The sequence below is a fragment of the Portunus trituberculatus genome, chromosome 47, assembly GCF_017591435.1.
Source record: "Portunus trituberculatus isolate SZX2019 chromosome 47, ASM1759143v1, whole genome shotgun sequence".
Taxonomy (NCBI): Eukaryota; Metazoa; Arthropoda; class Malacostraca; order Decapoda; family Portunidae; genus Portunus; species Portunus trituberculatus.
The window spans coordinates 9,939,616-9,965,050 of record NC_059301.1 but is presented as its reverse complement, the minus strand read 5'-3'; the positions used below and the strand labels follow the sequence as shown (position 1 = coordinate 9,965,050).

The following is a 25,435-nucleotide window of genomic DNA, read 5'->3' as shown; positions in this document are numbered from 1 at the left end:
ATTTTTGAGGCATAGTGTATTGGAGTGAGGAGAGGAAAGTGCATTATGATAAGTATTAAGAAACTGGGTCGGTATATAGCCAATACCGTTGAAATACCTTGTGAAATTCAAATTGACATTATTTCTGGTCTGGTCCGGAAGAAAGACGACAGCTAAGTTAAAGAGATAAAATGAGTAACGAGAAGGGAAGGAGGGAAAAAGAGTGGGAGAGAAGCGAAAAAAAAGTAAAAAAATAAAAGGCGAAGGAAAGAATGAGGAAGAAGCGAGGAATTGTGAAGAGAAGGAAGAAAGAAAATGAGGAAAAGGAATGTGAACGAATTATCAAGGAATACGAGGGAGAGGTGAAGAGAGGAGGAATGAAGAAGGGTGAAGATGGGATGAAGTTAAGTAAAGGACTTTCACTGAAGAGGATGAAGTAGAAGAGTGCAGGGCTGGGGTGGCTGGAAAGAACAAATAAGGGAAGATGTCAGTGAAAGAGGGAAGGAAGGTAGGTAAGAAATGTATGAAGGAATGACCACTATTGACAGGGGAAAGTAAGAGGCCATTAACTTTGTCTTACTGACTATCGTATGAGAGAGAGAGAGAGAGAGAGAGAGAGAGAGAGAGAGAGAGAGAGAGAGATTATCTTTGTATTACTGACTGTATTACTAACTATCTTAGAGAGAGAGAGAGAGAGAGAGAGAGAGAGAGAGAGAATGAATAATACTACTAAGAAAGGAAATGAACAAGAAAATTAACCCAAGAAAAGGAAAAGTTTGTATAAATGGATTGTAATGTGTCCGTATAATTGAATACATATCTTAATTTTAGATTGTATTATTAATTGCGATAATTCTCTCTCTCTCTCTCTCTCTCTCTCTCTCTCTCTCTCTCTCTCCACTGTTATTATTGGTGTTGGTAAAAGTTTGTAATTGGTTCAGAATACAGTGTGGTGGGGAGGCAATAGTTACGAATGCAGTGGCCATAACTTTCACTTTCCCAATAACATCAAGCTAGAAACAAATAAAACCAACATTTTCAAAGGGAGACTTGGCTTCCTCACCACCTGTAATTATCTCGACTATTCTCAGTGCCTGATTCAGCAATTGTTGTCTTATTTTTTATGCTCATGTTATTCGTATCTCTTCTAAACAAATAATGATTGTAAGTTCACCGCGGAAACTGAACTGTCTGAAATTTAGCAACCCACTGCTGATAATAGATCGACAAATGTAGAATGCAGTTTGTTTGTGTGTGTTCTTTTTCTTTGCACTAATAATTGAATGGAAAAATAAACTTAAGAAAAATAAATAAATAACACGCATCATACTCCACCAACAACAGTAACTGAAAATTTATATTCCTCTTCCTTTATAGCTGGAGTGAATATCCCCTGAAAAGCAGGTCACGTAATAAAGTGCAACCAAACAGCGTAACAAAATTTTCAGGAATGCGTCACTGTTTGAAATCCCTTGGAAAAATCTAACCACTGAGACAAAACCTTCCTGAGTAGAATGGATAGACAAGCGCTAAATAGAGTCAGTTTGTTGGTGTCCTTGAGGGTGGTCACTTCCTTCCTGTGTACGTGGGCGGTTTGTTAATTGAAGGTGTTCTGCCCGATAAGGAAGGAGAGACGTGTGTGTATGTGGCGTTTGATGGAGGCAGCGGGGCGGTCAGCGGTTGGTCAAATCAAGGAACCGTGTGTAAAGTGTTTGAAGTTGATTGCTCTCTCTCTCTCTCTCTCTCTCTCTCTCTCTCTCTCTCTCTCTCTCTCTCTCTCTCATTGCGGGATAAGTAGAATTTTTACTAATGCGCTGCCTACATAGTGAAAGAGACAGACGATGTAAGATAACTAAATGTGTGGGACATATTAAGTGCCCAGTTGATTTATTCCTCTCCCTCCTCCTCGTATCTCACCACCCTGACTCACTGCCCTGGTAATTAAAATGTTTATCAATGCCTTGCCGCTACTGAATAGTCTAGATATCAATGAGGTAAACATATGCAGTTTGTAACAGTCATTTTATTGGAATTAGAATATAAAAGTCAACGGTGATCATTAATTTCAAAAAGTGTGCTGAGATACTTACAACTCGAGTGATGAAGCTTACCCTAGTGTCCTATATACTGCCGGCGAGAGAAAGATTTCAAGGAGCAATAACCTTATTTGAAAGGATAATAACAAACTACCTTAGAAATAATGTTAGTAGACCGTGTTGTGGCATGAAACTGTATGTGTATGTATAAGGAACCTTGATGCACACACACACACCCACCCACACACACACCCACACACACACACACACACACACACACACACACACACACACACACACACACACACACACACAGTTTTAAATCATGTTGATAATAAAGAAAGGAACGTGTGTGTGTGTGTGTGTGTGTGTGTGTGTGTGTGTGTGTGTGTGTGTGTGTGTAAGTAAGAAGTAAAGGTTGAAGGACATGGAGATGGGATGGAAGAGGAAGACAAAAAGGAAGGAGAGATGTATTTGGAAAAAAAAGTCTTGTAGAAATTATAGTATTAGGCAGAGGGTGGAAGGGAAGGTGGTGGTGGTGGTGGTGGTCACACTTGTTTTGATACATACATGGGGGTGAGGAGGAGGGAGGAGAGGGAGTTGTAGTGGGGTCACTGCCCTTCAAGGCCAGCGGGAAGTGAGAGAGAGAGAGAGAGAGAGAGAGAGAGAGAGAGAGAGAGAGAGAGAGAGAGAGCCAGCCAGCCAGAAGGCCAAAGGCGACTATTTGTTTATATTCAGAGTTGATTGCGTCGCAGCTCAACCTTCGCCTCGCCTCTCGTGTCTCGCCGTGCTGTTCCCTCGTGACTAACTAACCAAATATAACACCGCTGCGCTCTCTCGCCTTCGTGAGAGAGAGAGAGAGAGAGAGAGAGAGAGAGAGAGAGAGAGAGAGAGAGAGTAATAAGATTGAGAATGCAGTTTATGAATCGAAAGTTTTGTCCTTTATACGTAACTGTATAAATTGTAAATGATATAGCGTGTGAGGAGTGACACATTTACAGCAAGCAGCAACAACGCATCTTGGATAAATGTTTAAGAAAAATGTATTCAAATGTAATGCAATCAGATATTAGGAAATCTTAAGAATACTTGAGTAAATTTACTTTGGTGTGTATGTAAGATTTGTCACCTATGTGGGCTCCCAGGTGACTCGAGCCCCGTGTCTCTCGGTCTTACGCTGGCCTTTGTCTGAAGACGGCCCACATAAGATAAAGAATGTGGGGTTCGAGGACAAAGAAGCGAAGAGAGAGAGAGAGAGAGAGAGAGAGAGAGAGAGAGAGAGAGAGAGAGAGAGATGGCAGGAACGGAGGGATGGAGGGACATGGCATACACTTTTAAATGAGAATATTATGCATCCTCATGAGCTTCCTTGGTGGTCTTAAGAATGCGGCGTCGTGGTATGGTTTATGTGAGTTATTCGTTTGGTTCTTGTCATCTTTATTTTTAGTTTGTTGCCACATCAGTGTATCGGAGGCGCAGATATCAGTGGTTTTAGTAATTACACAATGTCATATTAATTCCTTCAATGCTAGGGCACATTTTGAACTTTTTTTAGTGTACAATTAGACGATTTTTTTTTTTTTTTTTTTACATTAGGAAGAGTCTATTAAGCTCAGAACATTAGTGGCCACAGTCTTCACAATTTTAACCCCTTCAATACTGAGACGCATTTTTATCTTGCGTTTTTGGTGTGATTAGACGATTTTATTTCCATTAGGAAGGGTCTATGGAAGTCAGAAGATTAATGGTCACAGTTTTCACTTTTTAATCCCCGACACAAGTTTCTGAAGCTGTATAAAACCACCAAATAGTAAACTAAATGAATATGGAAATGCGTCATGGTACTGAAGAGGTTAATGTCCCACGTAAGTTTCTGAAGCTGTGTAAAATCAGCAAATAGTAAGCAGAATCAGTATGGAAGCGCGTTAGGGTACTCTATGGGATAACCTGTTATTACTGCACCCATAAATAGTTTAGGTAATCGTATGGACGTGAATGTCAGTTTAATGCCTTAGTAATGCCTTAGTACTATATTTATCGATATCGCTCGTGTGATATGATGGTTTTCGATATTGCAGATGCTGGAATTGATCGCCTTACCTCTCAAATTTAACTATTTATTTATTTATTTATTTTTGCTGCTGCTTCTGTTTGTAAATCATCATAGCCTTAAGACACCTAATTTGTCGTCTGTGAAACCAAGCAGCGTGTGATATATTATTGGTTTATTCATCGATTGATTTATTGTTTGATTGACTTACTAAACTTGTCGCTACAGTATAACTCGTCCAGTGCCCAGAGATATACTCTAAATACGCCTGTTGAGAATTAAATGCTATTATACAAAAGAAAAAAAATAGGGCATTAACCATGTATTACCAACTATCTTATGAGAGAGAGAGAGAGAGAGAGAGAGAGAGAGAGAGAGAGAGAGAGAGAGAGAGAGAGAGAGAGAGAGAGAGAGAGAGTGCCGAGGTGAGCAGGGACAAAACACTTGCCTCATTGACATAAAAATAACTTGATTTTCTTTTAGCGTGTTTGTTGGTGCCTTGCCTTTGTTAGTGTCTCTCTCTCTCTCTCTCTCTCTCTCTCTCTCTCTCTCTCTCTCACGTGCAGGAAAGGACTAGTCTCTCGGTATCAAATATGTTCTCTGTTGATATTGATCCCGACCCTTTGTCCATTTGGGGGCCGAGCACGTCCTAGTGTTAATGGGATCGCCGCCCCCCGCTCTCCCAATCACCACACCACCACTACCACCACCACCACCACCGTGACCGCCTGCCTGCCCGTCCGCCCCTCATCACTGCACGGTGTTAAAGGCGCGGGTGCTGGGCTGATGCAAGAGAAATATTATATGGTGTTCTGTCTCCGTATTTTTTATTCATTTTTTACTCTGTTTAATCATTTATTGTTAATTTTACTCGTATGGGGAGCGTCATGTTGCTGTCAGTGTTTTATTAGGATAGTTTTGCTGGTGTTCATAGCTGTACGTAGTTTATAAGGGAAGAATGCTTTGTTAGTATTTTTTTATTTTGTTTTATGTAATACACGTATATTGTATATTTTTTTTGTCATTGAACATACATACTTTGATATCCATATTTAGCTTCATATTTATACATTAAGTAGATCTCTCTCTCTCTCTCTCTCTCTCTCTCTCTCTCTCTCTCTCTCTCTCTCTCTCTCTCTCTCTCTCTCTCACATTTCCAAGTCAAATTATTGTTCACTAACTCAGTATATACGTACAACAAACACCCGCGACATGCCATAGTGAATCCAATTTTCGCCGTCTTTTCTCCTCCTATCTTAGTTTATTGTGCCGTTTTTTCTTGCGTCATATAACTATCCTGTATTGAGGTTATTGATAATTTTTTTTAATTCCTCCTCTTTTCTTAATAATGTGTTATTACATTTATTTCACATTTGTCACGTAAGAGCCGCAATAGCATCGTCTGAATATAATTACTTGTTCTTGGTATTGAAACTCTTTATTATGTATGTCTTCTAGTTATGTATTTTTCGTGAGAGATTCTTATGTATTTACTATTTATCTTGTTAGAATTACCACCACCACCACCACCACCACCACCGAGTAATTCAGAGAACATTTTTATTGCATCCTTGAAATAACCTCAGTCTCTCTCCTTCCCCAGAATCTCTTACTGTTCTGCCGACGCCCACTACGACCACGTCTTCGCCTTCATCGCCACCAATGACAACGAGACGTGCGAGTGCCACGCCTTCCTCTGCCCTAAGCGGAAGATGGTCAGTCTGCTCTGGCACCTCATTCACTCACTTCAGTCAGTTTAGACAGACAGATTGTGGGTCAGATTACAGTTAGTCAGTCGCTCATATGTTAGTTCTGTCAGTCAGACAGTCCAGTACCGTTTAGTTTTGTTAGTCAGGTGATAAGATAGATTATAGTTGGTTAGTCAGTCTGTCGGCCATTTGATTGATGTCAGTCGAGATCATTCAGACAGGCAGACGGAGAAAACAAAAGTCATTTAGTCATTCTGGTCACCTTGTAGTCAGGTAAATTTGATCTGTTAGTAAATCAGACAAAAATTGTGAATTAGGTAGGTAATGCGTAATCGCTCTAACGGCCACATTCAGAAACGTCTTGCTCTCCTCTCACCACGGTAATTTTTCAAGTTTTCAAGACAGTATCTCCATATGATCAAGTGGAAACCTATTCCATCACCAGAAACATAAACATAGCTTTAGAAACATGAGTATCTTTAACTACAGCCTTTGAAAATAGTAGTCGTGAGAGAGCTAAACGTTTGTGAATATTGGTCTCAGTCAGTCAGTCATTTATTAAGTTAAGGCAGCAATTCACAATTATTCTCAAGTCCTCCAATTTTGTGTGGCAGTCAGTCATTCAGTAATTTGGTCATTATGATTATCAGTCATTAAGGCAGTCTTTTACACGACCCACGAAAGAGTCAGTCAATGGAAGACTTATTTCTGTAATTCGGTGAGAGAAACACGGATTTATTCCACCGTTACAAAAAAAAAAAAAAAAAAAGGCGGTATCTCCCTCTTCCAACTTCCTGAGATATTTGTAGTAAAACTTTTAATGATTTCTCTCTCTCTCTCTCTCTCTCTCTCTCTCTCTCTCTCTCTCTCTCTCTCTCTCTCTCTCTCTCTCTCTCTCTCTCTCACATGGTAACTACTGCCCTCTTCCTCTTCTCTCCCCTTTCCATTCCACATAAATTTTTCCCTTACTTCCCCTACTTTCCTCTGTTCTCCCCTCTTGTGCCATTAACACGTCATTTAATTCTCTTCCCCTTGTGACCCTTCCTTTCCCTTCCAAATAAATTAGATAATCCCTCTTTCTCCCTTCCTTTTCTACTTTTCCTTTGGTGTCCTTTTAATGGATTTTAGTAATGATAATAATAATGTTTCTTCTTTTATGTTCTATTCTTTCCTTTTCAAAATAAACAAATGTGTAATACCTATCTCTCCCATTTTTCTTTTCCCACCCTGCCCTTCCTTTCATAAGAAATCTCTTCCTTTTCTTGCTTTTCCTTGTAAAGCTTCTCCCTTCCCTTTCTGCTGTCCCACTTCTGCCCTCAGTCTGACACCCTCTTCTTCTTACAGGCTCAGGCAGTGACCATCTCCATTGCCCAGGCATTCAACCTCGCCTATGAATGCTGGAAGATGTCCCTCGAAAATAAGGAAAGTGAAGAGACGTATGGACATGAGGAGCTGCCTGCCGAGGTGACGGTGAGTTGGGGAGGGCTGAGTGATGCTGCTGAAGGGGGAGGACTTGGGAAAAGTTGGAGAAAAGAAAGATAGTTTAGGCTGTGTTGTTTGATGATGGTGGTATGTTTCATAAATCATACACACATACACTATAGGCATCTGGAATAAGTGAATATGTGGTCATGGTGTGTGGTTTTTATATATTGAAAGAAAAAATTAACAAATACATATGGAAACATGGCATAGTTAGCTTTGCTTGCATACTGTATAATACAGCTTTAGGTATCCTTCATGCTTTTTATTGATACCATCCATTCATTTTGTTGGTATTATTGCCAATATATTGGAGTTCTGTAAATGCTTTTTTTTTCAATGCAGGTTTTATTTTGTTCTTTCACTTCCTCTTAACCATGAGAGTTTTATGTACATTGTAGTACCAGGTTCTTTTATGTTCTACAAATGTTTACTGTATCACTTAGGAATTTACCTTTCTTTTTTGTTGCATTGTGATTTGGAGTGCAATATTACAATATATCTTACACTGTAGGTTCCACTTTAAATTGTGTGATGATCAAACTGAAATAATGTTAAAACTTTCTTCTATTGAAGATCACTTGTAAAAGTTAGCAGTTGTATTGCATGCAGTACTTTTTTTTCTCATCAATTGTATTTGATGAATAGCAGGGAACTGAACTTTGTAGGATGTAGGTTGATGTCTTGCATGAAAAATCATGATTAACTACAACATTTACCTATTTCATTACAACACTTAATTAATTGCAACAGATCCATACCTTGTTTGTTGTGTTGTAGAATCCATGTCACAGTTAAGGGCATTATGTTCACCACCAGCTTTGGCTTTCATCTTCTTTCACTGACCAACCTGGTGAACAAACCTTCAACTTTGCTATCCTTCATGACCTAGAGCAGCTAGTGCAGTTCCCTACCCGTATTCCTGACCGCCTTGGAGACACGCCCAACATTCTTGATCTTTTCCTAACCTCCAACCCTTCTGCTTACTCTGTTAAACTTTCCTCTCCGTTGGGCTCCTCCGACCACAATCTAATTTCCGTTACCTGTTCTATCACTCCAGTGCAGCCTCAGGACCCGCCTAAGCGGAGGTGCTTCTGGCATTTTAACTCTGCTAAGTGGGAGGAACTAAGGCAGTACTATTCTGATTTCCTTGGGATGATTATTGTTTTCATGTCAGAGATCCTTCTCTTTGTGCCGAGCGCATAACAGAGGTGATTATCTCTGGCATGGAGCTATACATTCCTCATACTTTCTCTAACCCTAAAGCTAAAAAGCCTTGGTTTAACTCTGCTTGTTCTCGTGCTGTCAATGATAGAGAGGCGGCTCACAAACGGTTCCGTAGCCATCCAACTGCTGAAACTCATGCCCTATATATTTCTGCCCGTAATCATGCCAAATCTATTCTCCAACTTACTAAAACTCTTTCATCAATAGAAAATGTCAAAGTCTTTCCAATTCTAACTCCTCTCGAGATTTCTGGCATCTAGCCAATAATATCTCTAACAACTTTACTTCTTCGTCTTTCCCTCCTTTACTTCATCCAGATGGCTCTACAGCTGTCTCTTCTTTTCTAAAGCTGAACTCTTCGCTCAAACCTTTGCTACCAACTCAACTTTGGATGATTCTGGGCATATTCCTCCTACTCCTCCACCCTCTGACTACTTCATCCCTAAAATTAAAATTCTTTATAAAGACGTTTTCCTGGCCCTCTCTGGCCTTGATTCTCGGAAGGCTTACGGTCCGGATGGAGTCCCTCCTGTTGTTCTCAAAAACTGTGCTTCCGAACTCGCTCACTGCCTGGTCAAACTCTTTCATCTGTGTCTCTACTTCTATTTATCCTTCTTGCTGGAAGTTTGCTCACATTCAACCTGTCCCTAAAAAAGGTGACCACTCCAATCCTTCTAACTACCGCCCTATAGCTTTGATTTCCTGCCTTTCTAAAGCCTTTGAGTCTATCCTTAATAGGAAGATAATGAGGCATCTATCAGCTCACAACCTTCTCTCTGATTGCCAGTATGGTTTCCGTAAAGGCAGATCTACTGGTGATCTTCTTACTTTCCTAACTGAATCTTGGTCATCCTCTTTAGGGACTTCGGTGAAACCTTTGCTGTCGGCCTTGACATATCGAAAGCCTTCGATAGAGTCTGGCACAAATCTTTAATTTCTAAACTACCCTCCTACGGATTCTATCCTTCTCTCTGTACCTTCATCTCCAGTTTCCTTTCCGATCGTTCTATTGCTGCTGTAGTAGACGGTCACTGTTCTTCCCTAAAACTATCAACAGTGGTGTTCCACAGGGTTCTGTCCTATCACCCACTCTCTTTCTATTATTCATCAATGATCTCCTAAATCTGACTCAATGCCCTATCCACTCCTATGCTGATGATACCACCCTGCATTATTCAACAGCGTTCAACAGACGCCCAACCCAACAACAATTAAATGACTCAAGGCGAGATGCTATAGGACGCCTAACTTCTGATCTTTCACTTGTTTCTGATTGGGGCAGAGAAAACCTGGTTTTGTTCAATGCCTCAAAACTCAATTTCTACAACTATCTACTCGACATAACCTTCCAGACAACTATCCTCTCTTCTTCAATAACACTCAACTTCCCTCTCCTCTACATTAAACACACTCGGTCTATCCTTCACTAAAAATCTAAACTGGAAATTTCACATCTCTACTCTTGCTAAATCAGCTTCCAAGAAGTTAGGTGTCCTATGGCGTCTTCGTCCATTTTTCTCTCCTCCCAGCTGCTTGCTCTGTACAAGGGCCTTATCCGCCCGTGTATGGAGTATGGCTCTCATGTCTGGGGATCCACACACACAGCTTTACTAAACAAGGTGGAATCTAAAGCTTTTCGTCTTATCAACTCTTCTCCTCTAACTGACTGTCTTGATTCTTTAAGTCACCGCCGCAATGTTGCATCTTTATCTGTCTTCTACCGCTGTTTTCATGCTGTCTGCTCTTCTGAACTTGCTAACTGCATGCCTTCCCCTCCTGCGGCCTCGCTGCACAAGACTCTCTACTTCTTCTCATCCCTATTCTGTCCATCTTCCTAATGCAAGAGTTAACCAGTATCTTCACTCCTTCATTCCCTACACTGGTAAACTCTGGAACTCTCTACCTGTGTCTGTATTTCCACCTGCCTATGACTTAAACTCTTTCAAAAGAGGAGTGTCAAGACACCTCTTACGTTAACTGGACCCTCCTTTTAGATTTTTTTGGTTTTTCTTTCTCCTACTTTCCTCTAAACAGGGCCTGGCAACCAGCGGGATTTTTTTTTTCCAACACTGTTTTCCCTTGGCCAGTGCCCTTGTAATGTAAAAAAAAAAAAAAAAAATATATAGATTTTATTGATGAAGTGGTCCTATCAACACATACAATATGAAGATTGAAAACTGTGCCATGCTTCAGGTTGGATCAGCAACCATCCACAGTGGGGCACGGCCATCTCAATCACAGCCCTCCTCCCAGGCCTCCTCACCCATACCTATTCGTTCAGACTTCGGCTCCTCGGACATGAGCACCTCAGGTAACTTCTGAAAGTACTGTGATTATGAGTACTGATAAAAGGCTTCTAATTATTGTTGTTGTTTTCTTAAGTTATTGTGCTACTTTGTATGATACAGTATTTAGAAACATTTTTCATTTTACATTTCTGTATAAGTATTTTTTATTGTTAATTTTCTTTGGTTCATTGTATTTATTAGGCATTATCATCATATTTGTTTTCATATCCTTTACTGCTATTATTTTTGTGATACAACTTCTGGTACCCAACTTTTTTTTTTTCATTTATTTCACTTAGCATTTATTTTGAAAATTTATTTTGTTTTTTTTAACTTGCATACAGACATACAATTGAAGAAGTTATTTACATTTGCTCTCATGAAAGCTTCCTTATGTCCAGTTTACACATTTTGATCCTTGCAATTCTGCAGGTTACCAGTCCAGTAACCAAGCTTTGTTGATTGACCTGGAGGACTCTTCAGAGCACCCCAGCACCACCACTCAACCTCACACCAAGACCCCTACACTCCCCAAACCCCTGGTAAGGCCTGCCGTCCACTAGTTTTCACAGCCGTTTCTTGCAGTAGGAGACACTGTGGGGAATGTGTGGTAATGTGATTAGTTTTTTAATGTTGTTCCTTTTATGATTTAGCTTGCTTGACCAGTCTTCAGAAAGCAAAATTTAAATGATAAAATATGGCAAGTAAAGAAATATGTTGAATTTTACCTCTGGAAATGATAGCAAATACACAAATGGTATCTTTCCTGCAATTAGTGGGAAGTAATTTGCTTATCTGTTTCATAATCATATTCTATTGAAAATGTTACACTGATTCTGATAAGTACTGTAAGTAACTCATTCTTTCCATTCTCATTATATATTATCATTCAGAACTGACCAGTGCTGCACATTCCCTCCTTTGTGCTCAGGGAGTTCTGAGAACTGTACTAGTTGTAAAGTGGAGTAGCATATATACAGTCTTAGGCAACCAACATCCTCTACTATAGCTCCAGTTACTAGATGGCACTGTCAGCTCACAGGCTACTTTACCTAAATCAACCACTTGCAGATTAGGCAGCACATTGGCTCTGTAAGTAAGACAGAGTGAGTGTGGAGGTGAAAGTACATATGGAATGAATCGTATTTCTTTTCTCTCATTCTCTAACTGTTGAGTTGATGGGAATTAAAGTGTTTCCATTTCATTCTGTGTTTCCTCTCATCTCCACATTCCACTCACTGGGTAGTAATGGTGATCTGAGGTATTATGTAGTTTACTGATGGACTAGATGGTTGTACACTCACTGATCTCTTATGATGTAATGCAAAGAAACATCCTCAGTAGCAAATCAGGTGCTTCATAGAGCAAAATCTTTTCCCTGTCCTTAGCTGTAGGTTTTAAAAAGAATATAAAAGAAAAGAATAAACAGGGAAGGAAGAAGAAATCACTCATCAAAGTATCAAATTATGAGATAAAACTAGAGAATGAGAGTTAGAAGATCCCAGATGGTATGCACTCTACATTGAAAGTTGTTTGCAACATTACAGTGTGAGATATGATCTGTATTGTACATGTAGTATTGTGCAATTGATATATAATGAAGATAAGTAAAAAAAATTACAAAAACATACCATTAACATAGCAGTTGTTATTGTCTCAAATTAGATAAAGAGATGATGTTAGTATGCTAACTGTTGCAGTGATATACTGAAGAAAAATATAGTCTCTGCAGGCTAAAAGAATCTAAAAGTCATGCCCAGAGACGACGACTCCTTGTAGAGCAGATGATTGGTGCTTGTCACTTCAGTGCTGCATTTATTTATTTTCCTTTAATATCTTTTAAATAACATCATTAATTAGCTTTGTCATAAGCTACTCTGAAAATAACACAAATAATAATTTCAAATTATTAACTAATTTTTAAAGAAATAATGAATAGCATAAATGGTTTACCTGAACACATCCACATGGCTGTCAACATAGATGAGATCTCAGTGATGGGTTCAACAGCCATGTGTACAAATTCATGTGAATAATATGTATTGTTTTGTTTCCACAATTTTTTTTCTTAAGTGTTAATACTTTGATATTGTTTAGTGTTGATGTTTCTAAAGTGCATCATGTTAATGCTTAAATGAAGAGAAAAATCATGAAAGCAAATGTAAAACTACAGAAGTGACAGGACAGCATGAGTGAGCTGCCCTACTGAAAGGGAGGAGGCAGATGTTGCTTGTATATCAGCTTAACCAAGCTGATATACAAGCAAAAAGGATACAAGTGGACATATTGATTTAATGTACTGAATAGTTGTATCTGTATTGTGTTACTAATGGCATATTTCTTTTTGTGTAAAGAATAGCAAGGACCGGGTAGCATAGAAGGCAAGTAGTTTAGCTTTGTCCTACTTCTTATTAATTCATTGTTGGCCCTTATTTTTTATTATCTCTTCCTCCTCTTTCTCCTCCTCCTCCTCTTCCTCCATATTTATTTTGTCATTCTCACTCTTTGAAATCTTTTGACACACACACACACACACACACACACACACACACACACACACACACACACACACACACACACACACACACACACACACACACACACACACACACACACACACACACACACACACACACACACACACACACACACAAATAACTATTCACATCACATGATCTGATGTTGTAGGGTGAACAAATAAGTTTTTCACAGTACATGACTTTTTTTCTTTTCAAGTACACATCTCTTACTTGCTTGCCTTGTATGTTTAGGCAGTGAGTGTTTTCCTTGAAGTGTCTGCCATATTCCCCTTGTAAAGTACAGAACTTGGGTACTCTATCTCTTACAGATTCATTGTGTTTTGGGTAACCATGACAATCAAATGGCACAACTCTTGTATCAGTTATGCAGTCCTTATTTAGTGAAGATAAGAATGAATTTGTTGATGGTGTAGGTAAATCCAGTACTAATGGCTCTCTAGGTAGCAGATTAGGGTAAGTATTATGTATATAGTGGAGAAACATCAGGAGGACAATGATAGGATTTAAGTGTGTAAGGACAAGAATGAATGGAGAGATTTCTGTATTGGCCATTCTATTCTTGATGGAATATGCAAAACAAGGTGTCAGGTCCTGTGTGGTACAGTAGTCAGCTGGCTCATGGCCTGAATGTTTAGAGTTCAATGCTGGTGTGTGGCAGTCTCTTGGTTGGTGAGGTAGAGTTGTGTTGTAAGTTTTTTTTTTTTTTTTTTCTCAGGAAGAACTTTTATTTGCATTGGTACTGTATTTATATAATCCTGAGAAATAAGTCTTGAAAGCAGAAAATATAGTAATTTTAATCACCAAAATATTTACAGTGTCTTTCAAATATGTATATTGTAGGACATTTTATATGTTACCCATTTCATAAAGTAGTATTGCATTTTCAAGGTTTAATTATGTTTGTTTGGCAGATGTTGGGTGTTGCCTTAGGAATGGCAGAGTGTACATGTATGTGGCAGAGTCTTGGTTCCCATTGTGAGGTTGATTTAGCTTAGAACCAGTGTGAACAGATAAACAATTGCACTAGAAGCGATGAACTGAGCTGACCTGGAGTGTGTAGAATGATAAGATTAAATAGATTAGGGGAATATTATAAACAGCTCCAACACCTGTGTGGATGTGTGTGTATGCGTGTGTTTGTGTGTGTGTGTGGTAACTCTGTCTTGGTAATTTTGCCTCCCATGATCATGGTAACACTGTCACTGTGTTGATTTATTCATAAAATATGTGCAAATTCACTGTACTCCAATCAGAATTGCTATTGATTTGTAGGAAATTGAATGATTTTTATCTGAATAATTTGGTTTCTTGTAAACAGCCCAATTTTTTTTTCAGAAGTACAGAATGAATTTGAAACTTGTAAAACAGGACTCCAAAATTTATGCCAGTCAGTGGCTAAGATGATCATGTAGGTTATTTGAGAACATTAACAATTTTGTGTTACCAGGTGACAACATTACCAGGAAAGAGTTGGTACAGACTGTTTGTAATGATGTTGTAGTAAATGGAACTTCATGAGCCATTAATTCTTTGTCACCAAAAGACTTGAAATTTTCCATTTTAGTCTAAGTAACCATGAGCATTTTGCAATCAGTACTCCTCTGCCTCCAGGCGTGTGGATCATTACATGTCAATACTTGTGTTCAGACGGCAGTACTTGCTTCACTAATATTTGAGCTTTGCATGTCCTTTTTGTACTTGTCTCCCTTTTTCTTCTCACTATCCTTTACCTGAATGTCCACCTTTTCTACACTGGCACAATACAGCAATAGATTAATGTAGATGTTAGATTAAAAATATATTGAAATATTATAATTTTCTTTGAGGGACAAAAATTAAAAAGATTTGGTGTATGTGACGTGTAGGTGTACGGACTCCATTGCATGTGTGGTGATAGTTGAGTGTTTGTGTCCACAACTCTGATATCAGGAGAATGGAAATTATATAACACATAATTAATTGTTGTAGTCAGAGTATTAGCTCAAGTGCTAAAATCTCTACATCCTCTCTCTCTCTCTCTCTCTCTCTCTCTCTCTCTCTCTCTCTCTCTCTCTCTCTCTCTCTCTCTCTCTCTCTCTCTCTCTCTCTCTCTCTCTCTCTCTCTCTCTCTCTCTCTCTCTCTCTCTCTCTCTCTCTCTCTCTGCCTGAGATATATTACTGTAGATTTTGTTCTTGGGCCATATTCTTTAATCATAATTTGAAGATAATTCTAAGACAAAGTAAGATTCATAGTGTAGTCAGCAGCAAGCCCTTTTGATAATTAAACACATTGGCATATTTTAACAAGGCTTGTGTATTAACTAAGATAAATAAAAAAATGCCTAATTGGTAAGGAAGTTATTGCACAGATGAATCATGATTACAAATTGAATCTCTTCTTTAAAAACAAGAACCATCATAAATAATTTACTTGTTTAGATATTTATGTACATTAGTTTATATCTGTTTTCAGAAGTTTATGAAATACTCATATTTACTCATAAATATAGATTGTTTTCTTAGATTGAATTCCATAACTATGACAAAATTAATTTATTTTGTACACTTAAGTTATATTGTAAGTGAATAAGCTTCACCTGTATGCAAACACTTCATTTGTAATGTTAAGAAGGGCTTGCTGTGCAGTGAGGTGGAGCACCCATAGAGTTGGTGTGTGTATGTGTGTCTATGGGTGTGTTCTAGCTAGCACCACTAACCCTCCTGTGGCTCCCAAACAGAACACCCTTGATGACCTCGACGATATTAGTGATGGATTCTCAAGGTATGTTTCCCTCCTCACTATTTATACTTATCTATATTAAAAATTGCAAAGAGCAAGAGTTTTCTAGCCAGTATAAATGAATAACATTTGTGACAGTTACAAATCACATACATTACTCAAAGTAAGAGTCAGAATGGATGTAAAAACTGCTTACAAACCTTGCCACTATAATCCTTTGTTCATTGTAAAAGTTTATGAAAATGGAAAGGTGTATTTGCTTATTTGAGCGATTGAGAAATTTTAAAGTTATTCTTTATTTTCTTTTTACTTATTTTGAAAAAACTTGGATGCCTTGTATTGGATGTATAATGTCGGTGAAGACATTATGTCTTCATCATTCGTTATTGACACAAGTGTGCTTTTTTGGCTGAATAATGTAGGGTATTTTACTATTTTGAATAACAGATGGGAAGGTTGGAGCACATAGATTCTTTGTATAACCTTTACCATAACTTCTAGCCTGAAAAACTTGAATTACATACTTTGATGAATTATCCTTTAACATAGCAAATAAAGTATCTGTTAAGAAAGCAGTTTGAAAAAATATTTTTTGTCCTCTGATATTTGAAGATACAATTTTGAAATCTGCATACTGCATAAAGAAACTAACTTGTACAATATTTTCAAACACAATTTATGCCTTTCTGAGTGTCATAATTTAATATTCTTTAGTACAAATAAACAGATTCTTACAGTACTTCAGTGTAAACCCAAAATTAAAACGGTTGTCTTGATGGTTGCAGATTAGCTTTAAGGCGCGGAAATCCACCCCAGCCCCTGACTGGGATGAGCCATCTGGGACTGGCCGATCTCGGTCTTGCAGCATTCACGGGTCACCAAGCAGCTTCTCCGACCGAGAATGGCTTTTGGCCGTCAACTAGTCCCTCTCAAGCTGCCTCACCCCTGGCTACGTCCCCTCCAGACCCATGGGGAGGCCTGGGCCAATCTCCCCCTGAGGCATGGGAGATGTTCTCACGCTCACCGAACACTGCCTTCCTACACTCCTGCCAGTCTCCACCTTCATCCTCCATGTTTCCCACCACACTCTTCTCCCCTCCTCATCCTATTCAGTCTCCTCCTCCTATTCAGTCACCTCCTCCTCCTGTTCATTCAGCTCCACAGGTAGTGCAGTCAGATTTGAAGTCACATCCCCCAACAGTTCAGTCACCCTCAGACACTAACCCCTTCCCTTTTCCCACATTCTCTACAACAGGAGAACCCAATGATCCCTTCTCTATCAAACTGCCCCAGCAGAAATGTCACAATAATGAGCAGCTCCCTTCTCTCCCCCTCTCACCTGTCTCACCTGTCAGTCCCAATGGAAATGAGAACCCCTTCCTTTCCACCACCAATCCCTTCATTGCACCTCCCACCCCATTGAAGGAGATGGCTAACAGCTCCCCGCAGCCACCTGTGGAGTGCCCTAGGGTTTTAGTTGCCTCAGGAAGTAGTGGTTGTAGCCCTGGCCGTCCTGTGTGGACTGCAGACCTGTTCAGTGGCTCCAAGAATAAAGACGTCATATGTTCTTAGTTTAGTATATTGGAATTTTTTGTACTGGAAACTTTTATTATTGAATTTGTTGTAGTATATGTCATGTTTCAGTCACTTTTCCCTGTGTTTATTTTATGTATTAACTTGTTATTTTGATGCATAATGTGTAGCCTTTGTAAGGAAGGAATACATTTGCATTTTCATGTCCATTGTACACAAGGATTTGATGTCCCACTTGGAGACACTTCTTATTCTTAAGATGCATCAGCCAGACATTGCTTACTCTGCCTTTTCTGATTTATATAGGTAGCACTCAAGTATGGAAGAAAAAATAGCACAAAGAGATGTCAAGGAAGTGTAAAGTACTGCAGCTTAAGACTAAGATATCTTTTTCACAGATCTTGACAATCTTGACACTCTTTAGTGAATTTTTCTTTCCTTGTATAAAAATTATAAAACTGAACAAAATATGAACGTCTATGTGATGGTGCCATGATATTTATTTACTATGAGTGGCAATTTTTTCCCTATATTGGATTCCAGTGCTTCATATCATTCTTGGATGCCATCTGTTTGTGAGAAATGGCCATATGTATAAAACGTGTACAAAAGAAAATACCACAGTCATGTGCAAAGTTTCTCTGAAAGTTATGCATAGAAATAACATTTATGGTTATCAGTTTTGTATACAAAAAGGCAAGGAATGTGTAAATGTCCCTGCTGTAAATTGCAGTTTCAATACATTTTGGAATCTTTCATCATCACTATAAATATTTAGACTTTTCACCCCATGTTAATTATTCCTTCAAGTTAGGAAGATACAAGTGTGTGTGTGTGTATACAAGTGAACATATGTATATATGGGTGTATGTGAATGCGTTATGTGTTTATACAGGGAAGAGCTGAATACCATTGTTGTGAGATTGATAAGTGACTTCCATTGTGTAGGACTATTGAGATGGGGTTGAGGTAAACTATGGTATAAGAAATTCAGTGGATTGTGCTATTCAGTCTTCCTTCAGTATGATAATTTTTTTTTTTTTTTTTTTTTTTTTTTATACAACCTTGTTACCTTTATCAAGTCCTTCTTTGTCAAAGCAATCTTGTCTGTTGCAAATATGTGGAGGGATTTGACGCAGCACTTACTTGCTTAGCTACACCTCGAATCTGAATTATTTCTTATCCACCCATAAGTGTGTGAGAAAGATGTTACTTTCTTTTTCTGTCAACATGAACAGATGAGTAATGAGTGATGGCAGTTCTCATAATGATCTTGTTTCATCTTCATATTGTTATCTGTGTATGTATGTATGTTTGTTTTGTCTGTCAAAAGTACTTGCACTTTGTCCATTGCCAACCAATCACCATTCCTGAGTCTTGCATTTAGTACTCCAGTGTCCTGATTCCATCTTTTACTCATCTATCTTTTGAATATTTACTTTTTTTCACAGTTCTTAACTAGTGTTTACAAAGTTATCTTCCACTTGTTGACTTTTCATGATACCCTCGATAGCAGGATGACTTTAAAGATAGGGTGAAATGTGTTTAAAATGTTCAAAGAGGATTAAATCCGACATTTATCATGTGTGAATCTGAATCTGTTGGTCATTTATATGCATAGAAGTCATAGCATGAACTATGTAGATCATTGCAAATAGATAAAGTCTTTATCTGAAATTGCCATGATAAGTATGCATATTTGCCATGTTCTGCCAATGAGGTCAATCATCCATTACATCTTTCCTCTCTTCTAACACCTCAGAGTAGAAGAAAATGTTATAGTTGGAAGTGTCATGGCATTTTGAAATTATGTTAGACTGCAGAAGGGCAATTTTGTATAATTTTTTGTACTTAAGACTCCTCTTGGGATGGTGGTAGCATCCTCAGGACTTGCATTGCAGTGTGTTATCACTTAATCTTGCATCAAGCAGATATTATGGATTAATGCAAAGTATAAGTTAAGGTATATATGTATAGGATCTATAAATGCACAAATGTAGGTATACAATTCCCACACCAAGTATCTTATGTCAATGTATATATATTTGAGAGCACAAAGATGTAACTATTGTATGGTATCCTTGGGAGAGCACCTCTGTATATTGTTAGGGTTCATATGATATCTTGATAGAATTTATAAACGAGTAATTTGAGCGTTTCATGTCTTGTGTGGATGTCTCTAACTACTGTTGTGTGATGTGTTCTGTTGTTGTTGTACTTTGTTGTGATGTTTGTTTTGAATATTTCTGTGATAGTAAGGTGCCCAGTACAAGTTTGTGTGTGTGTGTTAAATGTTTTAGGGTGAATTTTTTAGAAAATTTAGAGCAGCAGTGTTCTTCTGAAGATCTGCATCTCCCGTGTCTTGGTGTCTTAACAAGGCAGCTGAAAGAACTTCATACAAGGAAAGTTTTAGGAGTATGGACATAAGCATTGTGATCAGCTACTAATTTACTTATGTTACTCACTCACTTCATTGGTTATTTTGCCTTAGTAGTGTCTATTATGTTGTAGATTAGTGAACTTTTGCAACACATGCTCCTCAACTGTTACCAAACAGTATCAAGTCTGCATGACAAAGGTCAGCACTGAAACACAGCAGCATTTTGAATACCTCGGGTTGGAAGTTGCATCCTCAGATCAGCACTTGCATGGTGTTAGCTGTTTTTTTTTTTTTTTTTTTTTTTTTTTTTGTGTGTGTGTCTGTCTCTGTCTCTCTGTCTGTGTGTGTGTGTGTGTATGTATGTATGAGAGAGAGAGAGAGAGAGAGAGAGAGAGAGAGAGAGAGAGAGAGAGAGAGGGAGGAACAAGAATATGTGCAGAATAAAATTTTAAGTCAAGTGTGATCTACTTCAGATACTTATGGATATTATAAGACTAAGCAGCTTTAACTTTAGCTGCTGCTGGATACTGTAAGTGTGTGTATGTGTGTGTGTGTGTGTGTGTGTGTGTGTCTACATGCAAGTGTTTGGTGGTAAGTGAAATGTTTGAGGCTCAGCACTTGGGGTTGTGCACCAAATTACAGGGTGGTGATGGTTTGCAGTTGTTGAATCCAACACTAATGTAGTCTAGAGATGGAGAGCTTACAGTGAGCATGCTTGTGTGTGTGTGTGTGTGTGTGTGTGTGTGTGTGTGTGCGTGCGTATGTGCATGTGTGTGTGTGTGTGTGTGTGTTGTGTTTGTGTGTGTGTCTCATTTTGTATCTTTCTCCATCACATTGTGTATGTGTAGTATGTATGTATGTTTTAATGTGGTTATGGTGTTGGATTTTGTTTGTTGTGGACAGGTGAAAACTTTGGGTACAAATTGTAAACACAAAGAAAAGAGCGAGACTTTGTAAAGGGTCCCTCAAAAAAAGCTTAATGTAAAGTTTTGGACTAAGAGAAACATGCATATTCTTTGTTTTCTTATCCCTTGTACAAGTGAAGTTTAGAGAATTCAAAGCAAAATGCTTTAAGACCACTAAGAATGTTTAGTCGCTCCAAGTGATAATTTTCTCATGTTTTGCATTAGCGCATAATGCAGTTGTTAGAATGTAAAGTACGTACACTATTTATTCTCATTCTTTATCATTCCATGCAGCTCTACCTCCTCTGTGACTGCCCTTCCCTTTAACCACTTGCTTGCTTCCCATCTCCTCTGTGCCAGTCTGTCTCTAGTCATACCCCTAAAAAGGTCTATCTCAGTCTTGCTAGTTTTTTCTGAGATTATTTGTATTTTGTAGATAGGGTTTGGCAAAATCTGTATTATTTGTCTGTCAATCTTTCTTTCTTCCTCTTGAATCTCTTCATTAAAGTCAAATTTTTTGTGATTAACTAGCCAAAAGTTACTCCAGCTTCTGTCTCCTCCCACTGCTCACACCTGTAGGTCCTGATACCCATCTGCTTCCTTCACTTCTGCTCCATACAGGCAGGGTGAAGCTGCCATCCCTTTACACAGACAGTGACATACCTTGCTGGGTGTGCATGCTAGATCAGGTTAACCCACTACAACCATAATATTCATATGCTTTTTAACTTCCACGTGCTTTATTTATTTATTTTTATTTTATTTATTTATTTTTTTTTTTTCATTTTGTCATCCCCGGCACTGACCAGTTTCAACATTTGCATACCAATCCGAGGGAAAAGCAAAGGTTAAAATTGAAAGGTTAACCAACAAGAGATTATCAACAGTTACAAGTGTAGAAAAGTCTAAAGCAAGACCCCACCCAATCTAACCATTGTCACGATCACTGAGCAAGTATAGGGATTCATATATGTAAGAAATGCGTGGAACTGATTATGTAGACATGCAGGAAAACATCTTTTTTTTTCGAGAACAGTCTTAACTTGGTGGAACCAACTGTCATTGATACAAAATTCCAATCGAGTCACATGTCTTGTCAACGAAACCTCTAAGTGTGGTTCACTTTCTATGTTCTAGTTTCTTCTCTTTATTGGGCATCGTTAACATAAACGAAATCGGATTAAGTCCATGAAGGATAAACACGATTCTTGATTTATCTTGAAGCGCCACATCTTAATTTCACTCCATTAGATACCTTCCTCACCAAGCGATTCCATACAGACAATACCGAATCGAGGCAATTCGATGCTCTCGAACCATCTCGAGCCCGTTTCTCCTCACCAGTCACGCCGAGACAGTGGAGGAATAAGCGTCGTGCTGCTATTCGTTCCGATTTGTTTGGTACAAGAGCAAGTTCCGTGTGTTGCATGACTGTTGTAGTGTGTCTAGTCTGTGTATGTGGCGGGTTCCGATGGTGTTGAACACAGCCAGAAGAACCAACACGTAATTGTAAATACTAGCTGGATGACGCCAATGTAGATGTCTGACATGGTGGAATGTGCCAGCAGTGACCGGCTGCCTCTTGACGGTAAGTTTTCTCTCATAACTGGTATTGCGGTGAATATAATAGAAGTCGTTAATGTTTACTATTAATCCTTGTCAGTAACTCGTGACACTACACATTGTGGCAATATGTTCACTAAACTTTACGTTTGTTTTTTTTTTTTTTTTTTCGCGTGGCCGGATTATTCTCTTGTATTGATGTTTTGAAAGCCAACAAATCACGCTAGAAAATATTATATTAGGATTAGATTAAGTTACATTAGGTTAGGTTATGTAAGGTTGAGGTTGAGGCAAGGTAAGATTGATTGTTTAGGTTTAGTTGGAGTGGAAACCGAAAATGACCAAATTTCGCATTCCGTTCGAGGACCAGCCAGCCGATTGTTTATCGCCAGGGTGAGGCCACCAGTCCGTGTGTTAGCAGCGCCCACCTCGTCACTTACACACAATCTAGACAATCTAGACGATATACAAGTAACAACAGAGTAAGGTGTAAATGGTAGAGGAGGTAAAGCTACCCACATTGTATTAAAATGACGGGTAAATTTAGAGTTCAATACAATATCCCCCTATTTTTACCATCACCCTCCCAACCCCTCCAACAAGCTTGGGGGCCTTCGGGGAATCAGGGGTTTTGGGTGGGGCGAGGCATATATGAGTGATTTATGGTGGCCATGGCTGAACTGAGCACACAGATATCTCTGCACCTGTCTGTCCAGCTCGCTGGACTTGAGAGAAAACTCTACAGACACAGCACATTCCCAGACCTATTGCAGCGTTATTATTCATTGGCGGCAGATAGTGTACTTATTGGAAATGTTGTAAATAGTAAGAACAACAACCTAAGGGTGGCCAAAACCATCTAGAGTTTATTGTACCAAACTGTAGTAGAACCGAATGACACCCCCCCCTCCCACCCCACTTCTCTCTCTCTCTCTCTCTCTCTCTCTCTCTCTCTCTCTCTCTCTCTCTCTCTCTCTCTCTCTCTCTCTCTCTCTCTCTCTCTCTCTCTCTCTCTCTCTCTCTCTCTCTCTCTCTCACACACACACACACACACACACACACACACACACACACACACACACACACACACACACACACACACACACATATATATATATATATATATATATATATATATATATATATATATATATATATATATAGATAGATAGATAGATAGATAGATAGATAGATAGATATAGATAGATATGTAGATGATTGCTTCCTAGCATTTAAATCTAAGGAACAAGCTTATAAATTTCTTGAGTATTTAAAAAAAAAAAATATATATATATATATATATATATATATATATATATATATTTTTTTTAATGCTTATTATTTAAATACTAAAGAAATTTATGAACTTGTTCCTTAGATTTAAATGCTAGGAAGCAATCATCTACATAACGGTTGTATTTAATTGGCTTGAATTCAGTTGAACAATCAGACAACCAGCTATTTTCATGATGGCATAAATATATATATATATATATATATATATATATATATATATATATATATATATATATATATATATATATATATATATATATATATATATATATATATATATATATATATATATATATATATATATATATATATAAGGCAAAACCAGTGACATGCCGGGTGCTTAGGTTTCTATTTTCTCCTAAAGCCGCCTGTTTTGTCCGAATAACTTTCGTGTGGTGGAACAAATGATAGGGATTTTAATTTACACACCACGTAGTAGAGTTTAATGTGAGATGAGATGTGAGTTTTGCTTATTTCCCCTTGGATTCTTTGCCCAAGGTAGCACCATTAATACGATAAACAGACACAAAAAATACAAGTTTGTAACTTATGACATGGGGAGAAGGTGAAAACAAAAAGAGCACCTTAACTTCTCTCCTTAACTTTGTCAGAAAAACTAAAAACTGAACTCAACGTTTGCTGACGTTAAAAGACCTTATTTTTTCATGTAATATAAAGACGAAAACTTGTGTGTTACGAAAGGGAGCGTTGTATGGAAAAGGTACGTTGCGTCTCTACCATCCCTCAATCCATCAGCCCCGCAAAAAAAAAAAAAAAAAGTAAGAAAATATAATGTGTAATGTTTCCTGAACAATTCTTTACTTAATCACTATATTGAATGCTTCAGCTCCGGCAAATGATTAATATGAAGCCTAAGCTAGTAATTAGTGAAAGGTGGCGATGTTTTGTGTTATCTGCCAACTCTTTGACACGTAATTAAGATGTCAAGCATTTCTGTTTATTTTGAAGGAGGAGGAGGAGGAGGCATGAGCTTTATTGCTCCTGCTGTATTTACTCAGCATTTTTAGTCCTTGGTGTATACGCGGGACGCTCCAATACTCTTCTTGTGAGGCTGTCCGCGTCTGTGGTGTGTTTGTCTTGTGAAGAGGCGGTGGACGATAGCGAGGACGAGAAGGCATAGGAAAACAGAGGAGGAGGACAAGTAGATGAGAAGTAAAGTAGGAGGGTGAGGAGGAAAAGGAAGAGAAATATATAGAAATACAAAGGATGGACGACGACAACGACAATAGCAACAACAGCGACAAAAAGGCAGCAGACCTGTTGAGGCGGTTATAAGTTACACTACCGAAAGTTGTCAGATTATTCTGTCAAATATAAATAGAGGAGGAGTAAGCGAAGGAGAAAGAGGCCGTGAAGGATAAGAAATAGAAAATAGACGGGGAGGAGGAAGAGAGAGAGAGAGAGAGAGAGAGAGAGAGAGAGAGAAATGGCCAGGAGAGAGATAAAGAGAGCCATAAGAAAGATCAGATGGAGGAGAAAAGGAAAAGGAAAATTGTCTCAGAGAAGAGAAATAGGAGAAGAGCGGGAGAGGACCAAACATTACCATTACCAAAGGGACTGAGATGTGTGTTGCGGCAAGACTCTCATTGCACTCACCAAGATAGACATTATACAAGTTTTGCATGGTAGATCCGTAACTCGTCCTGGTTCACTGCCCACCGTCACATTCACTCTTCCAACGCGTGTTCTCCTTTCATGAAAACTCTT

The 25,435-nt window shown here is 38.5% G+C and overlaps 1 protein-coding gene across 2 annotated transcripts in view; it reads left to right on the top strand.

Annotated features, from left to right (window-relative positions):
- The window catches only part of LOC123520685 (low density lipoprotein receptor adapter protein 1-B-like), a 52,450-nt gene extending 34,103 nt beyond the window's left edge, over positions 1-18,347 (top strand). The window contains exons 3-8 of one of the 2 annotated variants that reach the window (XM_045283200.1): positions 5,669-5,780; positions 7,119-7,244; positions 10,677-10,794; positions 11,204-11,313; positions 16,029-16,072; positions 16,816-18,347. In XM_045283200.1, the coding sequence (XP_045139135.1) occupies positions 5,669-5,780; positions 7,119-7,244; positions 10,677-10,794; positions 11,204-11,313; positions 16,029-16,072; positions 16,816-17,602 (1,297 nt within the window). In that variant the 3' untranslated portion in view covers positions 17,603-18,347. The remainder of the gene's footprint in view (positions 1-5,668; positions 5,781-7,118; positions 7,245-10,676; positions 10,795-11,203; positions 11,314-16,028; positions 16,073-16,815) is intronic. The other variant, XM_045283201.1, reaches the window with a different exon arrangement.
- The last annotated feature ends 7,088 nt before the right edge of the window (positions 18,348-25,435 follow it).